Source organism: Salmo trutta, chromosome 16, assembly GCF_901001165.1.
Source record: "Salmo trutta chromosome 16, fSalTru1.1, whole genome shotgun sequence".
Taxonomy (NCBI): domain Eukaryota; kingdom Metazoa; phylum Chordata; class Actinopteri; order Salmoniformes; family Salmonidae; genus Salmo; species Salmo trutta.
In genome coordinates, this window is record NC_042972.1 from 22,529,178 (window position 1) to 22,555,978 (window position 26,801).

Below are 26,801 nucleotides of genomic sequence, written 5' to 3' on the forward strand. Positions count from 1 at the left end.
TACTGAACACTACACCAGACCTTACTACTACTGAACACTACACCAGACTCTACTACTACTGAACACTACACCAGACCCTACTACTACTGTACACTACACCAGACCTTACTACTACTGAACACTACACCAGACCTTACTACTACTGAACACTACACCAGACCCTACTACTACTGAACACTACACCAGACCCTACTACTACTGTACACTACACCAGACCCTACTACTACTGTACATTACACCAGACCTTACTACTACTGTACACTACACCAGACCTTACTACTACTGTACACTACACCAGACCCTACTACTACTGAACACTACACCAGACCCTACTACTACTGTACACTACACCAGACCCTACTACTACTGTACACTACACCAGACCCTACTACTACTGAACACTACACCAGACCCTACTACTACTGAACACTACACCAGACCCTACTACTACTGTACACTACACCAGACCCTACTACTACTGTACACTACACCAGACCTTACTACTACTGAACACTACACCAGACCCTACTACTACTGAACACTACACCAGACCCTACTACTACTGAACACTACACCAGGCCTTACTACTACTGAACACTACACCAGACCTTACTACTACTGTACACTACACCAGACCTTACTACTACTGTACACTACACCAGACCCTACTACTACTGAACACTACACCAGACCCTACTACTACTGAACACTACACCAGACCCTACTACTACTGAACACTACACCAGACCCTACTACTACTGTACACTACACCAGACCTTACTACTACTGAACACTACACCAGACCCTACTACTACTAAACACTACACCAGGCCTTACTACTACTGAACACTACACCAGACCCTACTACTACTGTACACTACACCAGACCCTACTACTACTGAACACTACACCAGACCCTACTACTACTGAACACTACACCAGACCTTACTACTACTGTACACTACACCAGACCTTACTACTACTGTACACTACACCAGACCCTACTACTACTGTACACTACACCAGACCCTACTACTACTGAACACTACACCAGACCCTACTACTACTGTACAATACACCAGACCCTACTACTACTGAACACTACACCAGGCCTTACTACTACTGAACACTACACCAGACCCTACTACTACTGTACACTACACCAGACCCTACTACTACTGAACACTACACCATACCCTACTACTACTGAACACTACACCAGACCTTACTACTACTGTACACTACACCAGACCTTACTACTACTGTACACTACACCAGACCTTACTACTACTGAACACTACACCAGACCCTACTACTACTGTACACTACACCAGACCTTACTACTACTGAACACTACACCAGACCCTACTACTACTGAACACTACACCAGACCCTACTACTACTGTACACTACACCAGACCCTACTACTACTGTACACTACACTAGACCCTACTACTACTGAACACTACACCAGAGCCTACTACTACTGAACACTACACCAGACCCTACTACTACTGAACACTACACCAGACCTTACTACTACTGGACATTACACCAGACCCTACTACTACTGTACATTACACCAGACCCTACTACTACTGAACACTACACCAGACCCTACTACTACTGTACGCTACACCAGACCCTACTACTACTGTACACTACACCAGACCCTACTACTACTGAACACTACACCAGAGCCTACTACTACTGAACACTACACCAGACCCTACTACTACTGAACACTACACCAGACCTTACTACTACTGTACATTACACCAGACCCTACTACTACTGTACATTACACCAGACCCTACTACTACTGAACACTACACCAGACCCTACTACTACTGTACGCTACACCAGACCCTACTACTACTGAACACTACACCAGACCCTACTACTACTGTACATTACACCAGACCCTACTACTACTGTACACTACACCAGACCCTACTACTACTGAACACTACACCAGACCCTACTACTACTGAACACTACACCAGACCTTACTACTACTGTACACTACACCAGACCCTACTACTACTGTACACTACACCAGACCCTACTACTACTGTACAAGTACACCAGACCCTTTTACTTCTGAACACTACACCAAACCCTACTACTACTGAACACTACACCAGACCCTACTACTACTGAACACCACACAAGACCTTCATGAGACTTGTGACCTCTGTGTTGAATTTAGGTTTGCATTTACACCAAAAATCGGAATTCTGTCGTCTTTGCTGTCTCCTTTGCTCCCAGATTGTCTGACACAGGAGCGCCACATGGTATCTGGCTGCCTGCCTGTTAAAGTAAGCTTACCACAGGAATAGTCTACTGTAGCTATAGACACTCTAATTAGTATTTGTTGGTACACTGAACACATGACCTAACCTTTGGACAATCAATTTAATCACTTTCGAGCAAATGAAAACAGTGAGCCGAGCCCAGCTGTCAATAAGGGGTGTGTCCTGTGTTCCCTGTCTCCTCTCCATCTGTGACGATTGAAGACACATGCCCTCTTCTGAGAGAGGACAGCCAAGGACGAGTGTGTGTGTGTGTGTGTGTGTGTGTGTGTGTGTGTGTGTGTGTGTGTGTGTGTGTGTGTGTGTGTGTGTGTGTGTGTGTGTGTGTGTGTGTGTGTGTGTGTGTGTGTGTGTGTGTGTGTGTGTGTGTGTGTGTGTCGGGCTAGCTACCGACTCATAACATTCTGCTAGAACAGCCCTGATTGGCATACGGGTGAATATTAACATTTCTGCACCTCCGGATGGTCCTTGAACACTGCAGTCTATTAGGACAGAACAGGGACAAGTAGGACAAGGGCATGTTTGTGTGTGTATTAGGACAGAGCAAGGACGAGTCAGAGCTTCTCCACTCTCTTCTGCTCTAGCAGCTGTTGGGGTAGAGAGACAAAACCACAGATGCCGAATCTCAAGTATTGATCTCTATGCCATATTTTTCTTCCTCTAGTGCTTCTGCTTTTCTTCTATCTATCTATCTATCTATCTATCTATCTATCTATCTATCTATCTATCTATCTATCTATCTATCTATCTATCTGTCTGTCTGTCTGTCTGTCTGTCTGTCTGTCTGTCTGTCTGTCTGTCTGTCTGTCTGTCTGTCTGTCTGTCTGTCTGTCTGTCTGTCTGTCTGTCTGTCTGTCTGTCTGTCTGTCTGTCTGTCTGTCTGTCTGTCTGTCTGTCTGTCTGTCTGTCTGTCTGTCTGTCTGTCTGTCTCTGTGTGTGTGTGTCGGGCCAGCTACCGTCTAATAACATTCTGCTAGAACAGCCCTGATTGGCATACGGGTGAATATTAACATTTCTGCACCTCCGGATGGTCCTTGAACACTGCAGGGACAAGTAGGACAAGTGCATGCGTGTGTTTGTGTGTGTATTAGGACAGAGCAAGGACGAGTCAGAGCTTCTCCACTCTCTTTTGCTCTAGCAGCTGTTGGGGTAGAGAGACTGTCTGTCTGTCCATCCGTCCGTCCGTCTCTCTATTCCCTATCTTTTTCTCTCAGAAAAGGTTGTCTTGTCAGAGGAGAGATTTTTGGTTGATCTGGCGGACTCACTAAACACACGATTCATTTGTTGGAGTGTGCCCCTGGCTATTTGTAAATAAAATAAAAACAAAAAAAATGGTGCCATCTGGTTTGCTTAATATAAGGAATTTGAAATTATTTTAACTTTTACTTTTGTATAGTATATTTTATCAATACAATGTACTTTCGATACTTAAGTATATTTAAAACCAAATACTTTTAGACTTCTACTCAAGTAGTATTTTACTGGGTGACTTTCACTTTTACTTGAGTAATTTTCTATTAAGGTATCTTTACTTTTACTCAAGTATGAAAATGGGGTACTTTTTCCACCACTGGAAATACCATTACACATGGTGAGGCTGAGGAGGCTGCTGAACTAAAGTGTCAAAGTGTAATCCAAAGTAATGCCTGCAGAACACACACCCAACTTTGATTTAATGTTTTAATAAAAGATAGCTATGTGGTTTGAGGGGCTCATAAAGTATTGAGAGAAAATGCATATACAAATATCTTCTTGTCATCGACAGGACATGAAAAAGGAAAAAGAAAGATGTTGTAATTTTTATTACAGTGTGGACCATTCAATCTATGTACTGTATCATCTAGGATTAACAGAACATGACAGGGTTGTCTAATATAGTTACATTATAAAGGAGAGGTATTTCTGATCCTGCCTGTCTCTCTAGCCTGTGGTCTTTACTACAGGCGACCATCTTGCTCCTGTTATCAGTCATAATTGGTCAATATTTGTTTTTCCTACTTAAATACCCAGGATTCCTCTGTGAAATATTGATGAAGATGATTCAGTTGTGCTTTAGTGAGAGATTACATTACATCAAATCAAATTGTATTTGTCACATACACATGGTTAGCAGATGTTAATGCAAGTGTAGCGAAATGCTAGTGCTTCTAGTTCTGACCATGCAGTAATATCTAACAAGTAATCTAACAATTTCACAACAACACAAGTGTAAAGGAATTAATAAGAATATGTACATAAAAATAAATGGATGAGCGATGGCCGAACGGCATAGGCAAGACTGTTTAACAGTCTGATGGCCTTGAGATAGAAGCTGTTTTTCAGTCTCTCGGTCCCAGCTTTGATGCACCTGTACTGACCTCGCCTTCTGGATGATAGCGGGGTGAACAGGCAGTGGCTCGGGTGGTTGTTGTCCTTGATGACCTTTTTGGCCTTCCTGTGACATCGCGTGGTGTAGGTGTCCTGGAGGGCAGGTAGTTTGCCCCCGGTGATGCGTTGTGCAGACCTCACTACCCCCTGGAGAGCCTTACGGTTGTCGGCGGGGCAGTGGCCGTACCAGGCGGTGATACAGCCCGACAGGATGCTCTAGATTGTGCATCTGTAAAAGTTTTTGAGTGTTTTAGGTGACAAGCCAAATTTCTTCAGCCTCCTGAGGTTGAAGAGGCACTGCTGCGCCTTCTTCACCACGCTGTCTGTGTGGGTGGACCATTTCAGTTTGTCCGTGATGTGTACGCTGAGGAACTTAAAACTTTCCACCTTCTCTACTACTGTCCCGTTGATGTGGATAAGGGGCTGCTCCCTCTGCTGTTTCCTGAAGTCCATGATCATCTCCTTTGTTTTGTTGACATTGGGTGTGAGGTAATTTTCCTGACACCACACTCCGAGGGCCCTCACCTCCTCCCTGTAGGCTGTCTCAATGTTGTTGGTAATCAAGCCTACCACTGTAGTGTCGTCTGCAAACTTGATGATTGAGTTGAAGGCGTGCATGGCCACGCAGTCATGGGTGAACAGGGAGTGCAGGAGAGGGCTGAGAACGCACCCTTGTCGGGCCCCAGTGTTGAGGATCAGCGGGGTGGAGATGTTGTTTCCTACCCTCTCCACCTGGGGGCGGCCCGTCAGGAAGTCCAGGACCCAGTTGCACAGGGCGGTGTCGAGACCCAGGGTCTCGAGCTTAATGACGAGATTGGAGGGTACTATGGTGTTAAATGCTGAGCTGTAGTTGATGAACAGCATTCTTACATAGGTATTCCTCTTGTCCAGATGGGTTAGGGCAGTGTGCAGTGTGATTGCGATTGCGTCGTCTGTGGACCTATTGGGGCGGTAAGCAAATTGGAGTGGGTCTAGGATGTCAGGTAGGGTGGAGGTGTTATGGTCCTTGACTAGTCTCTCAAAGCACTTCATGATGACGGAAGTGAGTGCTATGGGGTGATAGTCATTTAGCTCAGTTACCTTAGCTTTCTTGGGAACAGGAACAATGGGGGCCCTCTTGAAGCATGTGGGAACAGCAGACTGGGATACGTTTTGATTGAATATGTCCGTAAACACACCAGCCAGCTGGTCTGCGTGTGCTCTGAGGACGCAGCTGGGGATGCCGTCTGGGCTGGCAGCCTTGCGAGGGTTAACATGTTTAAATGTTTTACTCACGTTGGCTGTAGTGAAGGAGAGCCTGCAGGTTTTGCTAGCGGGCCGTGTCGGTGGCACTGTATTGTCCTCAAAGCGAGCAAAGAAGTTGTTTAGTTTGTCTGGGAGCAAGACATCGTGGTCCGCGACGGGGCTGGTTTTCTTTTTATAGTCCGTGATTGACTGTAGACCCTGCCACATACCTCTCGTGTTTGAGCCGTTGAATTGTGAATCTACTTTGTGTCTATACTGACGCTTAGCTTGTTTGATTGCCTTGCGGAGGTCGCCTTGCCCTGATTAAAAGCAGTTGTTCGCGCTTTCAGTTTTGTGCTAATGCTGCCATCAATACACAGTTTCTGGTTGGGGAAGGTTTTTATAGTCGCTGTGGGTGCAACATCACCGATGCACTTGCTAATAAACTCACTCACCAAATAAGCGTATTCATCAATGTTATTGTCTGACGCTATACGGAACATATCCCAGTCCACGTGATCGAAGCAATCTTTAAGCGTGGAATCTGATTGGTCGGACCAGCGTTGAACAGACCTGAGCATGGTCGTTTCCTGTTTTAGTTTCTGTCTATAGGCTGGGAGCAACAAAATGGAGTCGTGGTCAGATTTTCCAAAAGGAGGGCGGGGAGGGCTTTGTATGCGTTGCGGAAGTTAGAATAACAATGATCCAGTTTTTCCAGCCTGGGTCGCGCATTCGATATGCTGATAAAATTTAGGAAGCCTTGTTTTCAGATTAGCCTTGTTAAAATCCCCAGCTACAATAAATGCAGCCTCAGGATATGTGGTTTCTAGTTTATATAGAGTCCGGTAAAGTTCTTTTAGGGCCGTCGATGTGTCTGCTTGGGGGGATATACACGACTGTAATTATAATCGAAGAGAATTCTCTTGGTAGATAATGCGGTCGGCATTTGATTGCAAGGATGTCTAGGTCAGGTGAACAAAAGGACTTGAGTTCCTGTATGTTGTTATAATCACATCACGTCTTGTTAATCATAAGGCATACACCCCCGCCCTGTTTGTTTCTGTCGGCGCGATGCAGAGGATCCGCTTCGGGAAAGTCTTTTTCCTGGTCGTAATGTTGGTGAGTTGACGTTGCTCTTATATCCAGTAGTTCCTCCCGGCTGTATGTAATAAAACTTACGATTTTCTGGGGTAACAATGTAAGAAATAATACATACAAAAACAAAATACTGCATAGTTTCCAAGAAACGCGAAGTGAGGCGGCCATCTATGTCGGCGCCCGAAGTCTGCACAAATCCTAGCAAAGACAGAAGGTGCAATATAACATATTTCAGATACAGTTTTCAGATAGGCTAAGACTATCATTAGAAATGTACAGTTTATATGCAGATTGTTTTCTTATGCTCAGCACTACAAACTTTCCTACCTTGTCAGAAGCAATCAAATCAAGAGCTATGAAACACCCCAAACATTTATCTTCTCAAAACAGGGAACTACACTCCCCTCCATATTTATTTGGACAGTGAAGAAAACATTTGTGAATTTGACTCTATACTCCAGCATTTTGTATTTCAGATCAAATCTTTCATATGTGGCAACAATACAGAATGTCACCTTTTACTTTAGGGTATTTTTACACTACCGTTCAAAAGTTTGGGGTCACTTAATTAAAAATGTCCTTGTTTTTGAAAGAAAATCATTTTTTTTGTCCATTAAAATGAAATCAAATTGATCAAAAATACAGTGTAGACAATGTTAATGTTGTAAATTACTATTGTAGCCAGAAACGGCTGATTTTTAATGGAATATCTACATAGGCGTATAGAGGCCCATTATCAACAACCATCACTCCTGTGTTCCAATGGCACGTTGTGTTAGCTAATCCAAGTTTCTCATTTGAAAGGCTAGGTGATCATTAGAAAACCCTTTTGCAATTATGTTAGCACAGCTGAACACTGTCATTCTGATTAAAGAAGCATTAAATCTGGCCTTCCTTAGACTAGTTGAGAATCTGGAGCATCAGCATTTGTGGGTTCGATAACAGGCTCAAAATGGCTAGAAACAAAGACTTTCTTCTGAAACTCGTCAGTATATTCTTGTTCTGAGAAATTAAGGCAGCTTCATTAAATAGTACCAGCCTCAATATTAACAGTGAAGAGGCAACTGCCTTCTAGGCAGTGTTCCTCTCTCCAGTGTCTGTTCTTTTGCCCATCTTAATCTTTTATTTTTATTGGCAAGTCTGAGAAATTGCTTTTTCTTTGCAACTCTGCCTAGAAGACCAGCATCGCGGAGTCGCCTCTTCACTGTTGAAGCTGCCAGTTGAGGACTTGTGAGGCATCTGTTTCTTAAACTAGACACTAATTTACTTGTCCTCTTGCTCAGTTGTGCACCGGGGCCTCCCACTCTTTTTATTCTGGTTAGCGCCAGTTTGCGCTGTTCTGTGAAGGGAGTAGTACACAGCATTGTACGAGATCTTCAGTTTCTTGGCAATTTCTCACATGGAATAGCCTTAATTTCTTAGAACAAGAATACTGACGAGTTTCAGAAGAAAGTTTTTTATCTAGCCATTTTGAGCCGGCAATCGAACCCACAAATGCTGATGCTCCAGATACTCAACTAGTCTAAAGAAGGCCAGATTTATTGCGTCTTTCATCAGAACAGTTTTTAGCTGTGCGAACATAACTGCAAAAGGGTTTTCTAATGATCAACTAGCCTTTCAAATGAGAAACTTGGATTACCTAACACAACATGCCATTGGAACATAAGAGGGATGGTTGCTGATAATGGGCCTCTGTACACCTATGTAGATATTCCATAAAAAATCTGCTGTTTCCAGCTACAATAAGTACCGGCTGTCATAGGAGAGAGAGGACCAAGGCGCAGCGGGTTGCGTGGTCATCATAATTATTTATTAAAATGAATGTGAACACGTGAAAAACAATAAAACGACAGAAGACAGTTTAACAGGCTATACTCACAACAACAGTGCTAAATACAACTACTCACAATTAACAACCCCAAACACATACCTATATATAGGACTCTCAATCAGAGGAAAATAGAAACACCTGCCTCCAATTGAGAGTCTACACCCAAACCTAAACATAGAAAAACTAAACTAGACAGAACGTAGAAAATACAACCTAGAACACAAAACCCAGAACATACACCAAAACCCTGTAATACAAAAATAAAACACCCCTCTACAATACACATAACCCCCGAACCACATAAAACAAATACCTTCTGCCATGTCCTGACCAAACTACAATACAAATAATACCTAAACTGGTCAGGACGTGACAACACTGTATTTCTGATTAATTTGATGTTATTTTAATGTCTTAATTTTTTCTATTTTCTATATTGTAGAATAATAGTGAAGACATGAAAACTATAATATAACACATATGGAATCATGTGGTAACCAAAAAAGTGTTAAACAAATCAAAATATATTTTATATTTGAGATTCTTCAACGTAGCCACCCTTTGACTTGATGAGAGCTTTGCACACTCTTGGCATTCTCTCAACCAGCTTCATGAAGTGGTCTCCTGGAATGCATTTCAATTAACAGGTGTGCCTTGTCAATAGTTAATTTGTGGAATTTCATTCCTTCTTAATGCATTTGAGACAATCAGTTGTGTTGTGAAATGGTTGGTATACAGAAGATAGCTCTATTTGGTAAAAGACCAAGTCAGTATTATGGCAAGAACAGCTCAAATAAGAAAAGAGAAATGACAGTCCATCATTACTTAAAGACATTAATGTCAATCAATTTGGAAATTATAGTTTGTTGGTGATGTGGACACCAAGGAACTTCGAAGCTCTCAACCTGCTCCACTACAGCCCCTTCGATGAGAATGGGGGCGTGCTGGGTCCTCCTTTTCCTGTAGTCCACAATCATCTCCTTTGTCTTGATCATGTTGAGGGAGAGCTTGTTATCCTGGCACTACACTGCCAGGTCTCTGACCTCCTCCCTATAGTCTGTCTCATTGTTGTCGGTGATCAGCCCTACCACTGTTGTGTCATCGGCAAACTTAATGATGTGTTGGAGTCATACCTGGCCGTGCAGTCATGGGTGAACAGGGAGTACAGGAGGGGACTGAGCACGCACCCAAGAGGGGCCCCCATGTCGAGGATCAGCGTGGCAGATGTGTTGTTACGTACCCCTACCACCTGGGGGCGGCCCGTCAGGAAGTCCAGGATCCAGTTGCAGAGGGAGGTGTTTAGTCCTAGGGTCCTTAACTTAGTGATGTGCTTTGAGGGCACTATGGTGTTGAACGCTGAGCTGTAGACAATGAATAGCATTCTCACGTAGGTGTTCCTGTTGTCCAGGTGGGAAAGGGCAGTGTGGAGTGTAATAGAGATTGCATCATCTGTGGATCTGTTAGGGCGGTAGGCAAATTGGAGTGGGTCTAGGGTTTCTGGGATAATGGCGTTGATGTGAGCCATGACCAGCCTTTCAAAGCACGTCATGGCTACAGACGTGAGTGCTACGGGTCGGTAGTCATTTAGACAGGTTAACTTAGTGCATCATCTGACCTCTTCTTTATCGATGAAGTCACTGGTGCTTCCTGGTTTAGTTTTTGCTTGTAAGCTGGAATCAGGAGGATAGAATTATGGTCAGATTTGCCAAATGGAGGGCGAAGGAGAGCTTTGTACGCATCTCTGTGTGTGGAGTAAAGGTGGTCTAGAGATTTTTTTTCTCCTGGTTGCACATTTAACATGCTGGTAGAGTCCCCTGCCACTAGGAGCGTCACCTCTGGATGCGCGTTTTCCTCTTTGTTTATGGCCTTATACAGGGTGCTTTTCTGGCGACACTGTCTGTGTTTTATTTCGAATTCAAGGCACACTTAACCAGCATGGCTACCAAAGCATTCTGCAGCGATACGCCATCCCATCTGGTTTGCACTTAGTGGGCCTATCATTTGTTTTTCAACAGGACAATGACCCAAAACACACCTCCAGGCTGTGTAAGGGCTATTTGACCAAGAAGTAGAGTGATGGAGTTCTGCGTCAGATGACCTGGCCTCCACAATCACCCAACCTCAACCCAATTGAGATGGTTTGGGACCGCAGAGAGAGGGAAAAGCCGCCAACAAGCGCTGAGCATACCGTATGTGGGAACTCCTTCAAAACTGTTGGAAAAGCATTGTTGAGAGAATTCCAAGAATGTGCAGAGCTGTCATCGAGGCAAAGGGTGGCTACTTTGAAGAATCTAAAATCAAAAATATATTTTGATTTGTTAAACACCTTCTTGGTTACTGCATGATTCTGGTACTGTACGTATTTGGACAAATTCACTTATAGTGTATTAATGTAGTCAAAAGTTTAGTATTCGGTGCCATATTCTTTGCAATGACTACATCAAGTTGTGACTTTACAAACTTGTTGAATGCATTTGCTGTTTATTTTGATTGTGTTTTAGATTATGTTTGGCCCAATAAGAACTGAATGGTGAATAATGTATGATGTCATTTTGGAGCCCGTTTTATTGTAGGTAAGAATATAATATGCTTCTGAACACTTCTACATTAATATAGATGCTACCATGATTATGGATAATCATGAATGAACTGTATAATCAGGAATTAATTGTAAATAATGATAATGAGAATTAACTGTATAATCAGGAATTCATTGTAAATAATGATAATGAGAAAGTTACAAAGATCATACCCCCCCAAAAAATGCTAACCTCTCACCATTACCAATAACAGGGGAGGATACAGTAGAATTTTTTGGGGGGTATGATCATTGTTTATCTGTAGCTTTCTCACTCATCATTATTCATGTTTCATTCATGATTATCCATAATCATGGTAGCATCCACATTCATGTACAACACTTATCTTTTGACTACCTTAATAGATGATAAGTGAATTTGTCATAATACTTATGAAATAAATGAATTCAAATGGGGGACATAAGGTGAAATGCATAAGGTGTATTTCTAAACGGAAAAACAGATATGTATGAAAATACACTCAAATAAAAGGAGGCATTACGTACTCTTTCCTCATATGAAACATTTGATCTCAAATCCAAAATGCTGTAGTCAAATTTACAAATGTTATCTTCACTGTCCAAATAAATACAAGATGGTGTAGCAGTTCAGACGTCTTTGTCTTTGTCTTGTCATGTCCCGTGTATATATCTTTTTTCCCTTCGTATATACAGCTGTATTTGGTATATATTTTGTATATTTTTAGTTTCAACATACTCTCCTGCAATCGCCTCACACAATGTGGTATGGATCTGCTATTTTCTATACTTTAGAACCAGAACCCACAACAGAAGCTAGCCAGCTAGCTACTAGCTAGTAGTCAGTTAGCCACTGCTAGCGGTCATCAGCTAACCTTAGCTCGGTCAACTCCTGCCAGTCTGCACAGCGCGATTCAACCCAGAGCATACCGGACTGCTTTTTCTCCACATCTCCGGTTTCCTACTTCAAGCTCTGAACCTTTTCACCTGGATCATCGCAGCTAGCTAGCTGCTATCCGAGTGGCTACCCCCTGGCTACTGTCTCTGTCCCGAAGCAAGCACCAGTGAGCCTGGAACTAGCCTTGTGCTAGGCCCATCTCCTGGCTAGCTGAAGAGGTCCATCAGCCACTCCTTGGACTACAATACATATTTTGCCAATTGGCATGGACCCCTTTTTATTGCCGACACGGAGCCCCGCCAATTCCATCACGACTGGTATATCGACGTAATCCGCCAGATGGGTTTCAACAGTCTCCTCCGTCATGACGTCCCCTGAAGGCCCATTCGCTAGCCTGCTAGCCACGGCCCGCTAGCTGCCTAGAGCATATCGACTGTTAGCTGAAGAGGACCATCAGCGAATTTCTAGGGCTACAATATCTATTTTGCCAATTGGCCTGGACTCTTTTACTGCCTACACGGAGCCCTGCTGATCCAACACGACTAGTCTGCCGACATAACCGTCTGAGGGGGCTACAAAAGACTCTCTGAATCGCCGTGTCTCCAGCTCACCAAGCTTCCCACTATGATCACTCGGCTACGCATGCCTCTCCCTAATGTCAATATGTCTTGTCCATTGCTGTTTTGGTTAGTGATTATTGTCTTATTTCACTGTAGAGCCTCCAATATGCCTTAGCTAGCCCTTTTGTTTCACCTCCCACACATGCGGTGACCTCACCTGGTCTAAATGATGTCTCTAGAGACAAAACCTCTCTCATCGTCACTCAATGCCTAGGTTTACCTCCACTGTATTCACATCCTACCATTCCCTTGTCTGTACATTATGCCTTGAATCTATTCTTCCGCGCCCAGAAACCTGCTCCCTTTACTCTCTGTTCTGAACGCACTAGACAACAAGTTCTTATAGCCTTTAGCCATATCCTTAGCCTACTCCTCTTCTGTTCCTCTGGTGATGTAGAGGTTAATCAAGGCCCTGCAGCACCTAGCTCCACACCCATTCCCCAGGCGCTCTCAATTGTTGACTTCTATAACAGTAAAAGCCTTGGTTTCATGCATGTTAACATTAGAAGCCTCCTCCCTAAGTTGGTTTTACTCACTGCTTTAGCACACTCTGCCAACCCAGATGTCCTAGCCGTGTCTGAATCCTGGCTTAGGAAGGCCACCAAAAATCCAGAAATTTCCATCCCTAACTATAACATTTTCCAACAAGATAGAAATGCCAAAGGGGCTGGAGTTGCAATCTACTGCAGAGATAGCCTGCAGAGTTCTGTCATGCTACCCAGGTCTGTGCCCAAACAATTTGAGCTTCTACTTGTGAATTGATTGCCCCCCCATCTATCTTCAGAGCTCGTACTGTTAGGTGACCTAAACTGGGACATGCTTAACACTCCGGCAGTCCTATAATCTAAGCTAGATGCCCTCAATCTAACACAAATTATCAATGAACCTACCAGTTACAACCCCAAATCTGTAAACGCGGGCACCCTCATAGATATCATCACTGTCAAACGCTCCCTAAAACACTTCAGCGAGCACGCCTTTTTAATCGACCTGGAACGATATTGACCTCATCCCGTCAGTAGAGGATGCCTGGTTAATCTTTAAAAGTGACTTCCTCACCATCTTAAATAAGCATGCCCCATTCAAAAAATGTAGAACCAGGAACAGATATAGCCCTTGGTTCACTCCAGACCTGATTGCCCTTGACAGCACAAAAACATCCTGTGGCATACTGCATTAGCATCAAATAGCCCCCGCGATATGCAACTTTTCAGGGAAGTTAGGAACATATACACAGGCAGTTAGGAAAGGAAAGGCTAGCTTTTTCAAACAGAAATGTGTATCCTGTAGCACAAACTCCAAAAAGTTCGGGGACACTGTAAAGTCCATGGAGAATAAGAGCACCTCCTCCCAGATGCCCACTGCACTGAGGCTAGAAAACACTGTCAACACCGATAAATGCACCATAATTGAGAATTTCAAGAAGCATTTTTCTACATGTCACGTCCTGACCAGTTAAGGGTTATGTGTTGTTGTAGTTTGGTCAGGATGTGGCAGAGGGTATTTGTTTTATATGGTTCGGGGTGGTGGTGTAGGTAGTAGGTTGTTTTATTTATGTATTCCGGTGGTTTGGGGCACTGCTCTGTGTTTATGTATTTCTAGGTTTAGTTAGTTAGTTGTGGTTCTAGGTTCTAGGTTTGTTTTCTATGTAGAGTTAATTGGGTTTGGACTCCCAATTGAAGGCAGGTGTGTTGAGTTGCCTTTGATTGGGAGTCCTATATTAGTAGGGTGTGTTTGTCTGTGGGTAATTGTTTGTGAGCACTGCGTTTATTGAGCCTGCGACACTGTCTAGTCGTGAGTACTGGTTATTGTTTTGTTTTTCCTGTGGATGCTTTCGTTTTTTCATTAAAAGAATGAGTATCCACATACCCTCTGCATTTTGGTCTTTTCTCCACTATGACAACCGTGACACTACGGCTGGCCATGCTTTCCACCTGGCTACCCCTACCCCGGTCAACAGCTCTGCATCTCTCACAGCAACTTGCCCAAACATCCCCCATTTCTCCTTCACCCAAATTCAGATAGCTGATGTTCTGAAAGAGTTGCAAAATCTGGATCCCTACAACTCAGCTGGGCTAGATAATCTGGACCCTCTCTTTCTGAAATTATCCGCCGCAATTGTTGCAACCCCTATTAATAGCCGGTTCAACCTCTCTTTCGTATTGTCTGAGATCCCCAAATATTGGAAAGTTGCCGCGGTCATCCCCATCTTCAAAGGGGGAGACACTCTAGACCCAAACTGTTACAGACCTATATCTATCCTACCCTGCCTTTCTAAAGGACTTTGAAAGCCAAGTTTACAAACAGATAACCGACCATTTTGAATCCCACCGTACCTTCTCCGCTATGCAATCTGGTTTCCGAGCTGGTCATGGGTGCACCTCAGCCACGCTCAAGGTCCTAAACGATATCATAACCGCCATCGATAAGACAATACTGTGCAGCCATATTCATCGACTTGGCCAAGGCTTTTGACTCTGTCAATCACCACATTCTTATCGGCAGACTCAACAGCCTTGGTTTCTCAAATGACTGCCTCGCCTGGTTCACCAACTACTTCTCAGACAGAGTTAAGTGTGTCAAATTGGAGGGCCTGTTGTCCGGACCTTTGGCAGTCTCTATGGGGTTACCACAGGGTTCAATTCTCGGGCTGACTCTTTTCTCTGTATACATCAATGATGTCGCTCTTGCTGCTGGTGATTCTCTGATCCACCTTTACGCAGAGGACACCATTCTGTAATCTTCTGGCCCTTCTTTGGGCACTGTGTTAACTAACCTCCATATGAGCTTCAATGACATACAACTCTCCTTCCGTGGCCTCCAACTGCTCTTAAATGCAAGTAAAACTAAATGCATGCTCTTCAACCGATCGCTGCCTGCACCTGCCTGCCCGCCCATCCAGCATCACTACTCTGGACGGTTCTGACTTAGAATATATGGACAATTACAAATACCTAGGTGTCTGGCTAGACTGTAAACTCTCCTTCCAGACTCACATTATTAAGCATCTCCAATCCAAAATTTAAATCTAGAATCAGCTTCCTATTTCACAAAACAAAGCATCCTTCACTCATGCTGCCAAACATACCCTCGTAAACTGACCATCCTACCGATCCTTGACTTCGGCGATGTAATTTACAAAATAGCCTCCAACACTCTACTCAGCAAATTGGATGCAGTCTATCACAGTGCCATCCGTTTTGTCACCAATGCCCCATATACTACCCACCACTGCGACCTGAATGCTCTCGTAGGCTGGCCCTCGCTTCATACTCGTCGCCAATCCCACTGGCTCCAGGTCATCTATAAGTCTTTGCTAGGTAAATCCCCGCCTTATCTTAGCTCACTGGTCACCATAGCAGCACCCACCCGTGGCACGCGCTCCAGCAGGTATATTTGACTGGTCACCCCTAAAGCCAATTCCTCATTTGGCCACCTTTCCTTCCAGTTCTCTGCTGCCAATGACTGGAACGAATTGCAAAAATCACTGAAGCTGGAGACTCATATCCCCCTTACTAACTTTAAACATCAGCTGTCAGAGCAACTCACAGATCATTGCACCTGTACATAGCCCATCTGTAAATAGCCCATCCAACTACCTCATCCCCCTATTGTTATTTATTTTTTGCACCTTTGCACCCCAGTATCTCTACTTGCACATTCACCTTCTGCACATCTTTCACTCCAGTGTTTCATTTCTAAATTGTAATTACTTCACCACTACGGCCTATCTATTGCCTACCTCACTTATCTTACCACATTTGCACACACTGTATATATATTTTTTCTATTGTGTTATTGACTGTACGATTGTTTATTCCATGTGTAACTCTGTGTTGTTGTTTGTGTTGCACTCCTTTGCTTTGTCTTGGCCAGGTCGCAGTTGTAAATAAGAACTTGTTCTCAACTGGCCTTCCTGGTTAAAGTTGAAATAAAAAAATAGAAAATAAAACATTGTTCATAGGGGAGTGTACCTTGACTAATGTAAGTCAACTGTCTTCCATAGCTATAGCCCATACATCTCCCTTCTGTGACTAATGAATATCTATCCCTACCATGGCTGTGTTATATCACTGTAATTGAGATGTCCTCTGTGTTATATCACTGTAATTGAGATGTCCTCTGTGTTATATCACTGTCGTTGAGATGTCCTCTGTGTTATGTGGCTGTCATTGAGATGTCCTATGTGTTATGTCACTGTCATTGAGATGTCCTCTGTGTTAAATGGCTGTGTAATTGAAGTGTCCTCATTGTGTTCTCTGCCTCCCCAGATCACAGAGCAGCAGCTCCGGCAGACCAACGACCGCTTCAAGGCCTTCCTCAACGGAGACACCCAGATAGTGGCTGACGAAGCTTTCATCAACGCAGTCCAGAGTTACTATGAGGTACAGTAACATAACCTCTCTCTACTGACACAGACCCATAACCTCTCTCTCTCTCGCTCTCTCTCATAGTATTACTACCAGTCCAGAGCTACTAGGAGGTAAACTCTATCTCTGTGACTAACTTGCAGTCTTCACCCCCTGGGCCCAGTTTTTCAAAAGTTATCTGATCGGATTTTGGCAATCAGATAGGGTTAAATGCACAGGAATATAATGAATAGAACAGGCATTCAAGTCAATGATATGCCCGTTCTATTAATTCTATTTCTATGCATTTATTCCTATCCGATTGCATTTTGAAAAACAGGGCCCTGGAGTCTGTCACAGTCTTATAATACTATGAGATAACCTAACAGGGTTGTGTGCTCGGCCCCGTGGCTACGCATGACTCCAACTCAATCATCAAGTTTGCTGATGACACAACAATGGTAGGCCCGATTACCAACAACAATGAGACCGTCTCTAGGGAGGAGGTTAGAGCCCTGGTGGAGTGGTGCCAGGAAAATAACCTCTCCCTCAACGTAAAAAACAAACAAAGGAGTATGGTGTCAAATTGATCTCTAAAATTGAGCGCGTGCGAAATGATGTTGTTGAACAAGATGGAACATCATTGAGTAAGTAAACACTGAGTTGAGAGAGCAGAGGATGCATCCTGTGAGCAGTAGATGAGTGCTGCGAGTACATAGACCAGTTGAAAGCACAGATATTTGGCCAAGACCGAGAGGATGGGTCCCACGAGTGCACAGGCCAAACTTGAGAGCTTGCAAGTGTGACTTTGAGTTAGCAGAACATCATAAAGTGGTGATCCTAACTGACCTAAGACAGGGAATTTTTACTAGGATTAAATGTCAGGAATTGTGAAAAACGGAGTTTAAATGTGTTTGGTTAAGGTGTATGTAAACTTCCGACTTCAACTGTATCTGCTGCATTCCCTACTCAACACAACCCTGAAACTGCACGGGCCTGCGTCGCCCCTTTAATTGACAGAATCGAAAATAAAAATTGTGTAATAAAAAAATACAGAACCTTAAGCAAACACACGTTGTTCAAATGTGAAAAATGTATTGGAAAGCATCAAATTGTCTACCAACAATAGGCAAGTCTTTGTTAAGTTTTCACTCTCAATTTCTCAAGTTGCTCTCTCTCAGGTCTTGGCACCTTTGGGTTTCAATGTCTGTTTTCTTTCGATTGGATTTCAGGCTGGTGGGGGCAGGCGAATGCTTGCCAGTGGCCAGTCCAGTGTTGCATTGTGTGATTGGCTGAGTCTTCTTGGGTGCATGACTTCAAACAGATGAGCTTCAGAGCCATCTGTTTAGCTTGATAGCTAGCTTGAACAGTAAGTACCGTCCGAATTGGGAAACCCAGCTTCAACATGATACATAAGCAAAGCAATTGGGAAATAGATTATAAAGCTATACTATACCTTTAGTTGAGTGGAATCTACTTGCTAAAGTTAGCTAACTAACTAATTACTTGTTAGCCAGTAACGTTTGTCTGTAAGACGAAAAGCAGACAGTCTGCTCTAGCTAAGTAACACCATAGTCCATCACTAGATAATAGTTTCTCTTCCCTTTTCCACAAAGTGTCTGGTAGGTGTTTGCTTGATATGAGGGAGTTAATGTATCAAAGAATAATTGGATTATGGACATAATGTGGATGTGATCTAACAGGTTCATTCATCACACAAGTCCTGGACATCATTTAATACAGCTAAATATAATGATTCCATTGTTGGGAATAACATGTGGGTACACACATAATAATGGCATAATGATGATACCATTAAAAGAAAAGAAGGACCAGGAGGGTAGTTAAGAGAAAGTGTAGGAATTGAGATGTAGGCAGGATCCAATATTTAGGATATTTACTCTATTAATCCCAAGGGCATACATGCAGCACATGGGGGATTTTTTTATTATATGGTGACATGAAGGGGAGAGTTTAATACTTTAATACAGTACATAACGAGTGCCTTATAGAATGTAAACTGAAATTAATATGATTAACCAGCTAAACTCAGGTCAACATGTTATCATGGTACACACAGCATTCAAAGGAGGACTGAGGACAAAGCAACGCTATGCATTCACCAAACATTTAACTGAGGAAAACAGATTTGTTTTATAGTAACTGTCTGATTGGGAACCATAATTGCCTATGAAATTACAGTCTCAAATTATTTCAATTTACCATTGGATGTATTATTGAGTACAGGCAGTAATATAGGAGTCGAATCACATGGGGAGTCTGATCAGATCAGATGTTATCAGCAAGCCAGAGCCATCTGTGGAAAAATCTCAAGTTGAACAAAGTTATATGTGCAAACGGATAACAAATGTATCATTCGACATAAGATTCCACCTAAAACAATGACATGAGCTCTGTCGCAATTATTCAGAACTCCTCACTTCCTCTACTCAGACTGTGTGTGTACTGATGTCTGGTCAGAGTGTGGTAAGGAAAAGTTTCAACCTAGGGCTGAATATATCACGCAGGTTGCCAGTCTAAGAAACTGGGGAAAACGCAGAGTGGAATGTTTACATTTTCTACACCGGTAACTGGACGGCGTTCACACTTGTTGAATAGTTTCACCGTCCTGCAGCCTGATTTTCCTGCACCTTCGTCGCTGGGGGTGCCTGTGTCAGCGGCCGCAGTGCCTACTACTACGATTTAGAAGTTGACGTCTGCAACCTTCCGTCCCTGCTCTGGATTAATCGGGGCTTCTCCAACTGTTGGAGGCCTGCACCAGGCACCGGGAGCAACAGGCTTAAGTCATCCGGCCTCTCGCCTGTCCATAAAGGGTTCTCCAGCTGTGATTTTAGGCAGATCCATGGTAGGAAATGTGACTGTTCCTGGTGCAAAAACATTGTCCTATCCCGGAGCTCGAGTAAATGACATTACTAAGCTGCTCCCACATGTACTACGTCAGGTCATGGACATCGATTCTATCGTAGTCCATGTGAGTTTAATGACATTATGAAGAGTAGGTCTGAACAGTTGAAACTGGATTTTAAAGAGCTGACTGACTCTCTGCTAGACACTAACAAAAGGCCCATCATATCTGGCCCTGTGCCCTCTATGAATCGTGGCATTGAACGCTTTAGCAGGATTCTTTCTCTTCACAACTGGCTATGTGGTTATTACAGCTCAATGGGTGCAACTTTTATTGACAATTTCGATATCTTTTGGAAACAAAACACGTTTTATAAGGAGGATGGGATCCACAAAAATCATTTTGCTTTACAAACAGCACAGGACTAAAATCATCAAAATGTATTAATCACATCTTTACTAATGCTGCAGAAATTGGCTTGAAAGCAGTATCCAGATTGATTGGATGTAGTGATCACAATATAGTAGCCTTAACTAGGAAAACCAAAGTTCCAAAGGCTGGGCCTAATATAGTATATAAGAGGTCATACAAAAAGTGTTGTAGTGATTCCTATGGTTATTGATGTAAAGAATATTTGTTGGTCCGTGGTTTGTAATGAGGAGCGAACAGATGCTGCACTTTACACATTTATAAAATTGCTTACTCCAGTTACTAATAAGCATGCACCCATTAAGAAAATGACTGTAAAAACTGTTCAATCCCAGTGGATTGATGAGGAATTGAAAAATTGTATGGTTGAGAGGGATGAGGCAAAAATAATGGCAAATAAGTCTGGCTGCACAACCGATTGGCAAACGTACTGCAAATTGAGAAATCATGAGACTAAACTGAATAAAAGAAGAAGAAACTACACTATGAAACAAAGATAAATTACATAAATAATGATAGTAAAAAGCTCTGGAGCACCTTAAATTACATTTTGTGAACAAAGGTAAACTCAATAGATATTGTCAATTACTTTAATGATTATTTCATTTGCAGGATCAGCAAATTTAGGCATGACATGCCAGCAACAAACGCTGACACTACACTTCCAAGTATATCTGACCAAATTATGAAAGACAAGCATTGTAATTTTGAATTCCTTAAAGTGAGTGTGGAAGAGGTGAAACAATTATTGTTGTCTATCATCAATGGCAAGCCACTGGGGTCTGACAACTTGGATGGAAAATTACTGAGGATAATAGCAGACGTTATTGCCACTCCTATTTGCCATATTTATAATTTATGCCTACTAGAAAGTGTGTGCCCTCAGGCCTGGAGGGAAGCAAAAGTAGTTCCGCTACCCAAGAATAGTAAAGCCCCTTTACTGGTTCAAATAACCGACCAATCAGCCTGTTACCAACCCTCAGTAACCTTCTGGAAAAAATTGTGTTTGACCAGATACAATGCCATTTTACAGTAAAGAAATTGACAACAAGCTTTCAGCATGCTTATAAGGAAGAACATTCAACAAGGACAGCACTTACAATTCATGATAAAAAGATTGTGGGGGCTGTTTTGTTAGACTTCAGTGCTGCTTTTGACATTATCGATCCTAGTCTGCTGCTGGAAAAACGTATGTGTTATGGCTTTACAACCCCTGCTATATTGTGGATAAAGATTTACCTATCTAATAGAACACAGACGGTGCTCTTTAATGGAAGCCTCTCCAACATAATCCAGGTAGAATCAGGAATTCCCCAGGGCAGCTGTCAAGCCCCTTACTTTTTTCTATATTTACTAATGACATGCCACTGGCTTTGAGTAAAGCCAATGTATCTACTGTATGTATGCAGATGACTCAACGCTATACATGTCAGCTACTACAGCGAGTGAAATGACTGCAACACTTAACAAAGACCTGCAGTTAGTTTGAGTGGGTGGCAAGGAATAAGTTAGTCCTAAAAGTTTATAAAACGAAAAGCATTGTATTTGGGACAAATCATTCACTAACCCTAAACCTAAATGAAATCTTGTAATAAATAATGTGGTCATTTTGCCAGTTGAGGTGACTAAACTGCTTGGAGTAACCCTGTATTGTAAACTGTCATGGTCAAAACATATTGATACAACAGTAGCTAAGATGTGGAGAAGTATGTCCATAATAAAGCGCTGCTCTACCTTAACAGCACTATCAACAAGGCAGGTCCTACAGACCCTAGTTTTGTCACGCCTGGACTACTGTTCAGTCATGTGGTCAGGTGCCAGTAAAAGGGAAAAATTGCAATTGGCTCAAAGCAGGGCAGCACGGCTGGCCTTTGGATGTACACAGAGAGCTAATATTAATACATATATATGTCAATCTCTCCTGGCTCAAAGTGGAGGAGAGATTGACTTCATCACTACTTGTATTTATGAGAGGTATTGACATATTGACACCCATGCATACCCCACAAGACATGCCAAGAGGTCTCTTCACAATCCCCAAGTCCAGAACAAACTATTGGAGGCACACAGCACTATATAGAGCCACAACTACATGGAACTGTAGTAAAATTAGATTTAACATTTTTTATAACAATACACCTTATGGAACAGCGGGGACTGTGAAGCAACACAAACATAGGCACCGACACATGCATACATGAGGTGAACTGTACCAATCCACATAGGCACAGATAACATATGCACTATACACACATGTACATATGGATTTAGTACTGTAGATATGTGGTAGTGGTGGAGTAAGGGCCTGAGGGCACACAGTGTGTAGTGAAATCTGTGAATGTATTGTAATGTATTTCAAATGTTATAAACTGCCTTAATTTTTCTAGACCCCAAAGAAACATTAACCCTTAAACAGAAGAGGTAAATAACGACTCTGCGAACTAGCCAGTTCAGTCCATTAACCTGGAGGTTGACTAAGATGCCTAACGGAGCCTAAGAATGAAAGGAGGTTAAGTCGTCCCCCAGATGAGCAGGTTGAGTTCGTGCCCTCATAGGCTGTTATTTAGCCATCCCCGCTTGTGGCTCTTGTCCTTGGGGAGCCCACAGAGGCTGGGACTTGGGTGGTAGTAGTGGAAGAGGTCCATCAGGTGGAGTCTCTGGCCTGTAAGTCAGTTTTGTAGGCATTTGTGTTCTTTGGGGGGCTGGTACTTTTCTGAGGCGGCTGGCGTGCCAGCGTGATCCATTTCTCAGCATGAAGGTGGCGTGCCCCAGTTGTTGTCTGACCTGCAAGGGGTCTGACCAGAATGAGGCCATTTTGTTGCACCACTGAGGTCAACGGGCTCAGACCCAGTCTGACACTTGGATGATTGGCTTCTTCACCCTGTGTGCCTTGTCGAAATGCTGTTTCATTGTTCTTTGGTGCCTGGTCACTGCCTGCTTTTCATTGGTGCGCATAGTCGCCGGTTCTGCTACTCTCTGTGTTCTGAGTCTGTCCAGTGGCAGTTCCATCTCACGACCTAGTATGAGAGATTCTGGGGAGACCTGTGTTGTTGTGTGTTTGCTTTCTCTGTAGTGCATTAGCGTTTGGTTCAAAGCAGTTTGGAACGTGCACCCCTGGACCAGCTTCTGGGTTGTAGTAGGCCATGAGGATGTGTTTGATTCCCTTGTTGCTGAGATAAGACTTCTGGCCACTTAGAGTGGAGGTCATATGCCACCACCAGGAAGCACTGATGGTGAGGGACTGCGTGCCCATGGATCTCGCCACAGATGTCCAGCTGGATGTGCTCCCAGGGGCGAGATGGCCATGCGAGAGGCTGCAGGGAGGGGGGGTCCTGTTTTCCCACTGAGGAGGCATGCAGTACAATCTCTGACCAGGGCTTCAATGTCGTGGTCGGTGCCTGGCCACCACACAAGGGCTCGACATTGCTGCTTGACCTTCACTATGCCAAAGTGACCCTCGTGCGCCATTGATAGAACATGTTCACGCAGGCCACTCGGGACCACAGTGCAAAACCCTCAAGAGACACAGACTTCTTCCCAGCAAGGAAGTTCATGCTTCACCTTGGTGAACGTCACCAGCTCTTCCAGCACACATGCTGGCCATCCAGTGCATATGTAGGTGTTCAGGGTAGACAGTGTGGGATCCTATTCCGATGCTTCAGCTCCTCCAGTGAGACGACTGACTGAAGGGGAGCGTAGTGCATTTGTACGAGCTCTGTTTCGTTGTCGTCTGGCAAGACGGTCGGAGTAGGAGCGTCAAAGGAGCATGAGAGGAGGTCTGCCACCACATTATCTCTCCCCGAAGTGAACTTCAGCTGATAGTCATACTGTCTGAGGCGAAGTTGCAGGATATGCCTGTGGAGGGGGTCTTGACCACACTCTGGCTGTTCCCCAGACAGAGGTGATGCTGGAACGTGTCCCAGGCACTGTTGGTGGCCACATCACCTCCCTCAGAACTAGTGAAGATTTCCAGGTTCTTTCAGTGGGGCTACAGCACAATCTATAGAGAGAACAGAAAAATACTGGAGATGGAATTAGATTTAGTATGGAGTCCAAGGGCTGAATTAAAACCTTGTAGCTCGAATTGTTATGGAAGTGACAACAATGCATTATTTATGCAAATGTCTCAGTTGTGTCTAGGTGTTTAATAGTGTGTGGGAACTAATCGAGTTAATGGGTGTATATGAGGACTGGACATCACTGAGTGCAGAGTAGAAGGGCAGGCTCAGACGAACACTGTAGTCCATCCCTGCCTAGAAACTCTGGTCTGAGGAGACGAGAGAGAGAGAGGTCACAAAACACTGCACTAAATCACACACAAGAAAAGTGTAACACAAAACACAGGCCTGTAATACAGGGTGTATACAGACTCAGAGTAGACTCATGTACACATCATGTATATCCTACACTACACACTTGCATATACAGACCCATTACTCACTCTCTTACATGCAACAAACATACAGTACACAGACAGAGAGGCTAGGTGTGTCTTTACTGTCATCCAGGGTGGAGGAATATCGTCTGGTAGTCGTCATCAGGCATGGTGTTAGCACAGCAGCTGTTCGTTGAGATCACACTGGGATGCATCACTGTTATCAACACCTCCTCCCACTTAGGAAGGTGGAGGGATACATACAGTGTGTGCTGAGTTGTGTAAGGCACAAGATGAGTTAGGGAACATCCATGACCCCAAAAGCCTTAGAAGAAAGTTACGTCAAGGTCAAAGGTGACTCAGAGGTCCAAACTTGATGTCCTCTGCCTCATAGGTGTAGTGCTACAGGGCAATGAAATAGAACCCTGACTCCACCTTGTCAGACATATGTTCTCTATACAGACACTGACCCGTCTCCTGAGAACAACTGCAGTGATGGAGAGAGTAAAAATATGATGTCTAGAAATATCAGAGTTCAATTGGAGTTGAAATGTTTTAACATCTTATTTTTTTATTATTTTATTTTATTTCACCATTATTTAACCAGGTAGGCCAGTTGAGAACAAGTTCTCATTTACAACTGCGACCTGGCCAAGATAAAGCAAAGCAGTGCGACAAAAAACAACAACACAGAGTTACACATGGCATAAACAAAAGTACAGTCAATAACACAATAGAAAAATCTATATACAGTGTTCAAATGGAGAAAGGAGGTAAAGCAATAAATAGGCCAATAGTAGCGAAGTAATTAAAATTGAGCAAATTAACACGAGTGATAGATGTGCAGATAATGATGTGCAAGAAGAAATACTGGTGTGCAAAAGAGCAAAAAAAGTAAATAAAAACAATGTGGGGATGAGGTAGGTAGTTGGATGGGCTATTTACAGATGGGTTGTTTACAGCTGCAGCGATCGGTAAGCTGGTCAGATTGCTGATGCTTAAAGTTAGTGAGGGAGATATAAGTCTCCAACTTCAGCGATTTTTGCAATTCGTTCCAGTCATTGTCCAAACCAGGTGTTGGCTTTGGGGATGAACATTGAGATATACCTGCTGGAGAGCGTGCTATGGGTGGGTGTTGTTATGGTGACCAGTAAGCTGAGATAAGGTGGAGCTTTACCTAGCAGAGACTTATAAAATCACCTGGTGCCAGTGGGTCTGGCGACTAATATGTAGCGAGGGCCAGCCGACGAGAGTATACAGGTCACAGTGGTGGGTGGTATATGGGGCTTTGGTGACAAAACGGATTGCACTGTGATAGACTACATCCAGTTTGCTCAGTAGAGTGTTGGAGGCTATTTTGTAATTGACATCGCCGAAGTCGAGGATCGGTAGGATAGTCAGTTTTACGTGTGTTTGGCAGCGTGAGTGAAGGATGCTTTGTTGCGAAATAGGGAGCCAATTCTAGATTTAATTTTGGATTGGAGATGCTTAATGTGAGTCTGGAAGGAGAGTTTACAGTCTAGCCAGACACCTAGGTATTTGTAGTTGTCCACATATTCTAAGTCAGAACCGTCCAGAGTAGTGATGCTAGACGGGCGGGCGGTGTGGGCAGCTATCAGTTGGAGGCCACGGAAGGAGTGTTGTATGGCATTGAAGCTCGTTTGGAGGTTTGTTAACACAGTGTCCAAAGAAGGGCCAGATGTATACAGAATGGTGTAATCTGCATAGAGGTGGATCAAAGAATCACCAGCAGCAAGAGCAACATCATTGATATATACAGAGAAAAGAGTCGGCCCGAGAATTGAACCCTGTGGTACCCCCATAGAGACTGCCAGAGGTCCGGACAACAGGCCCTCCAATTTGACACACTGA

The 26,801-nt window shown here is 43.5% G+C and overlaps 1 protein-coding gene across 12 annotated transcripts in view; it reads left to right on the forward strand.

The window, feature by feature from the left end:
- The window catches only part of LOC115150325 (calcium-dependent secretion activator 1), a 167,591-nt gene that overhangs the window by 26,730 nt on the left and 114,060 nt on the right, over positions 1 to 26,801 (forward strand). For all 12 annotated transcript variants that reach the window (XM_029693490.1, XM_029693497.1, XM_029693498.1 and 9 more), the window contains exon 2: positions 17,182 to 17,295. In XM_029693490.1, the coding sequence (XP_029549350.1) occupies positions 17,182 to 17,295 (114 nt within the window). The remainder of the gene's footprint in view (positions 1 to 17,181; positions 17,296 to 26,801) is intronic.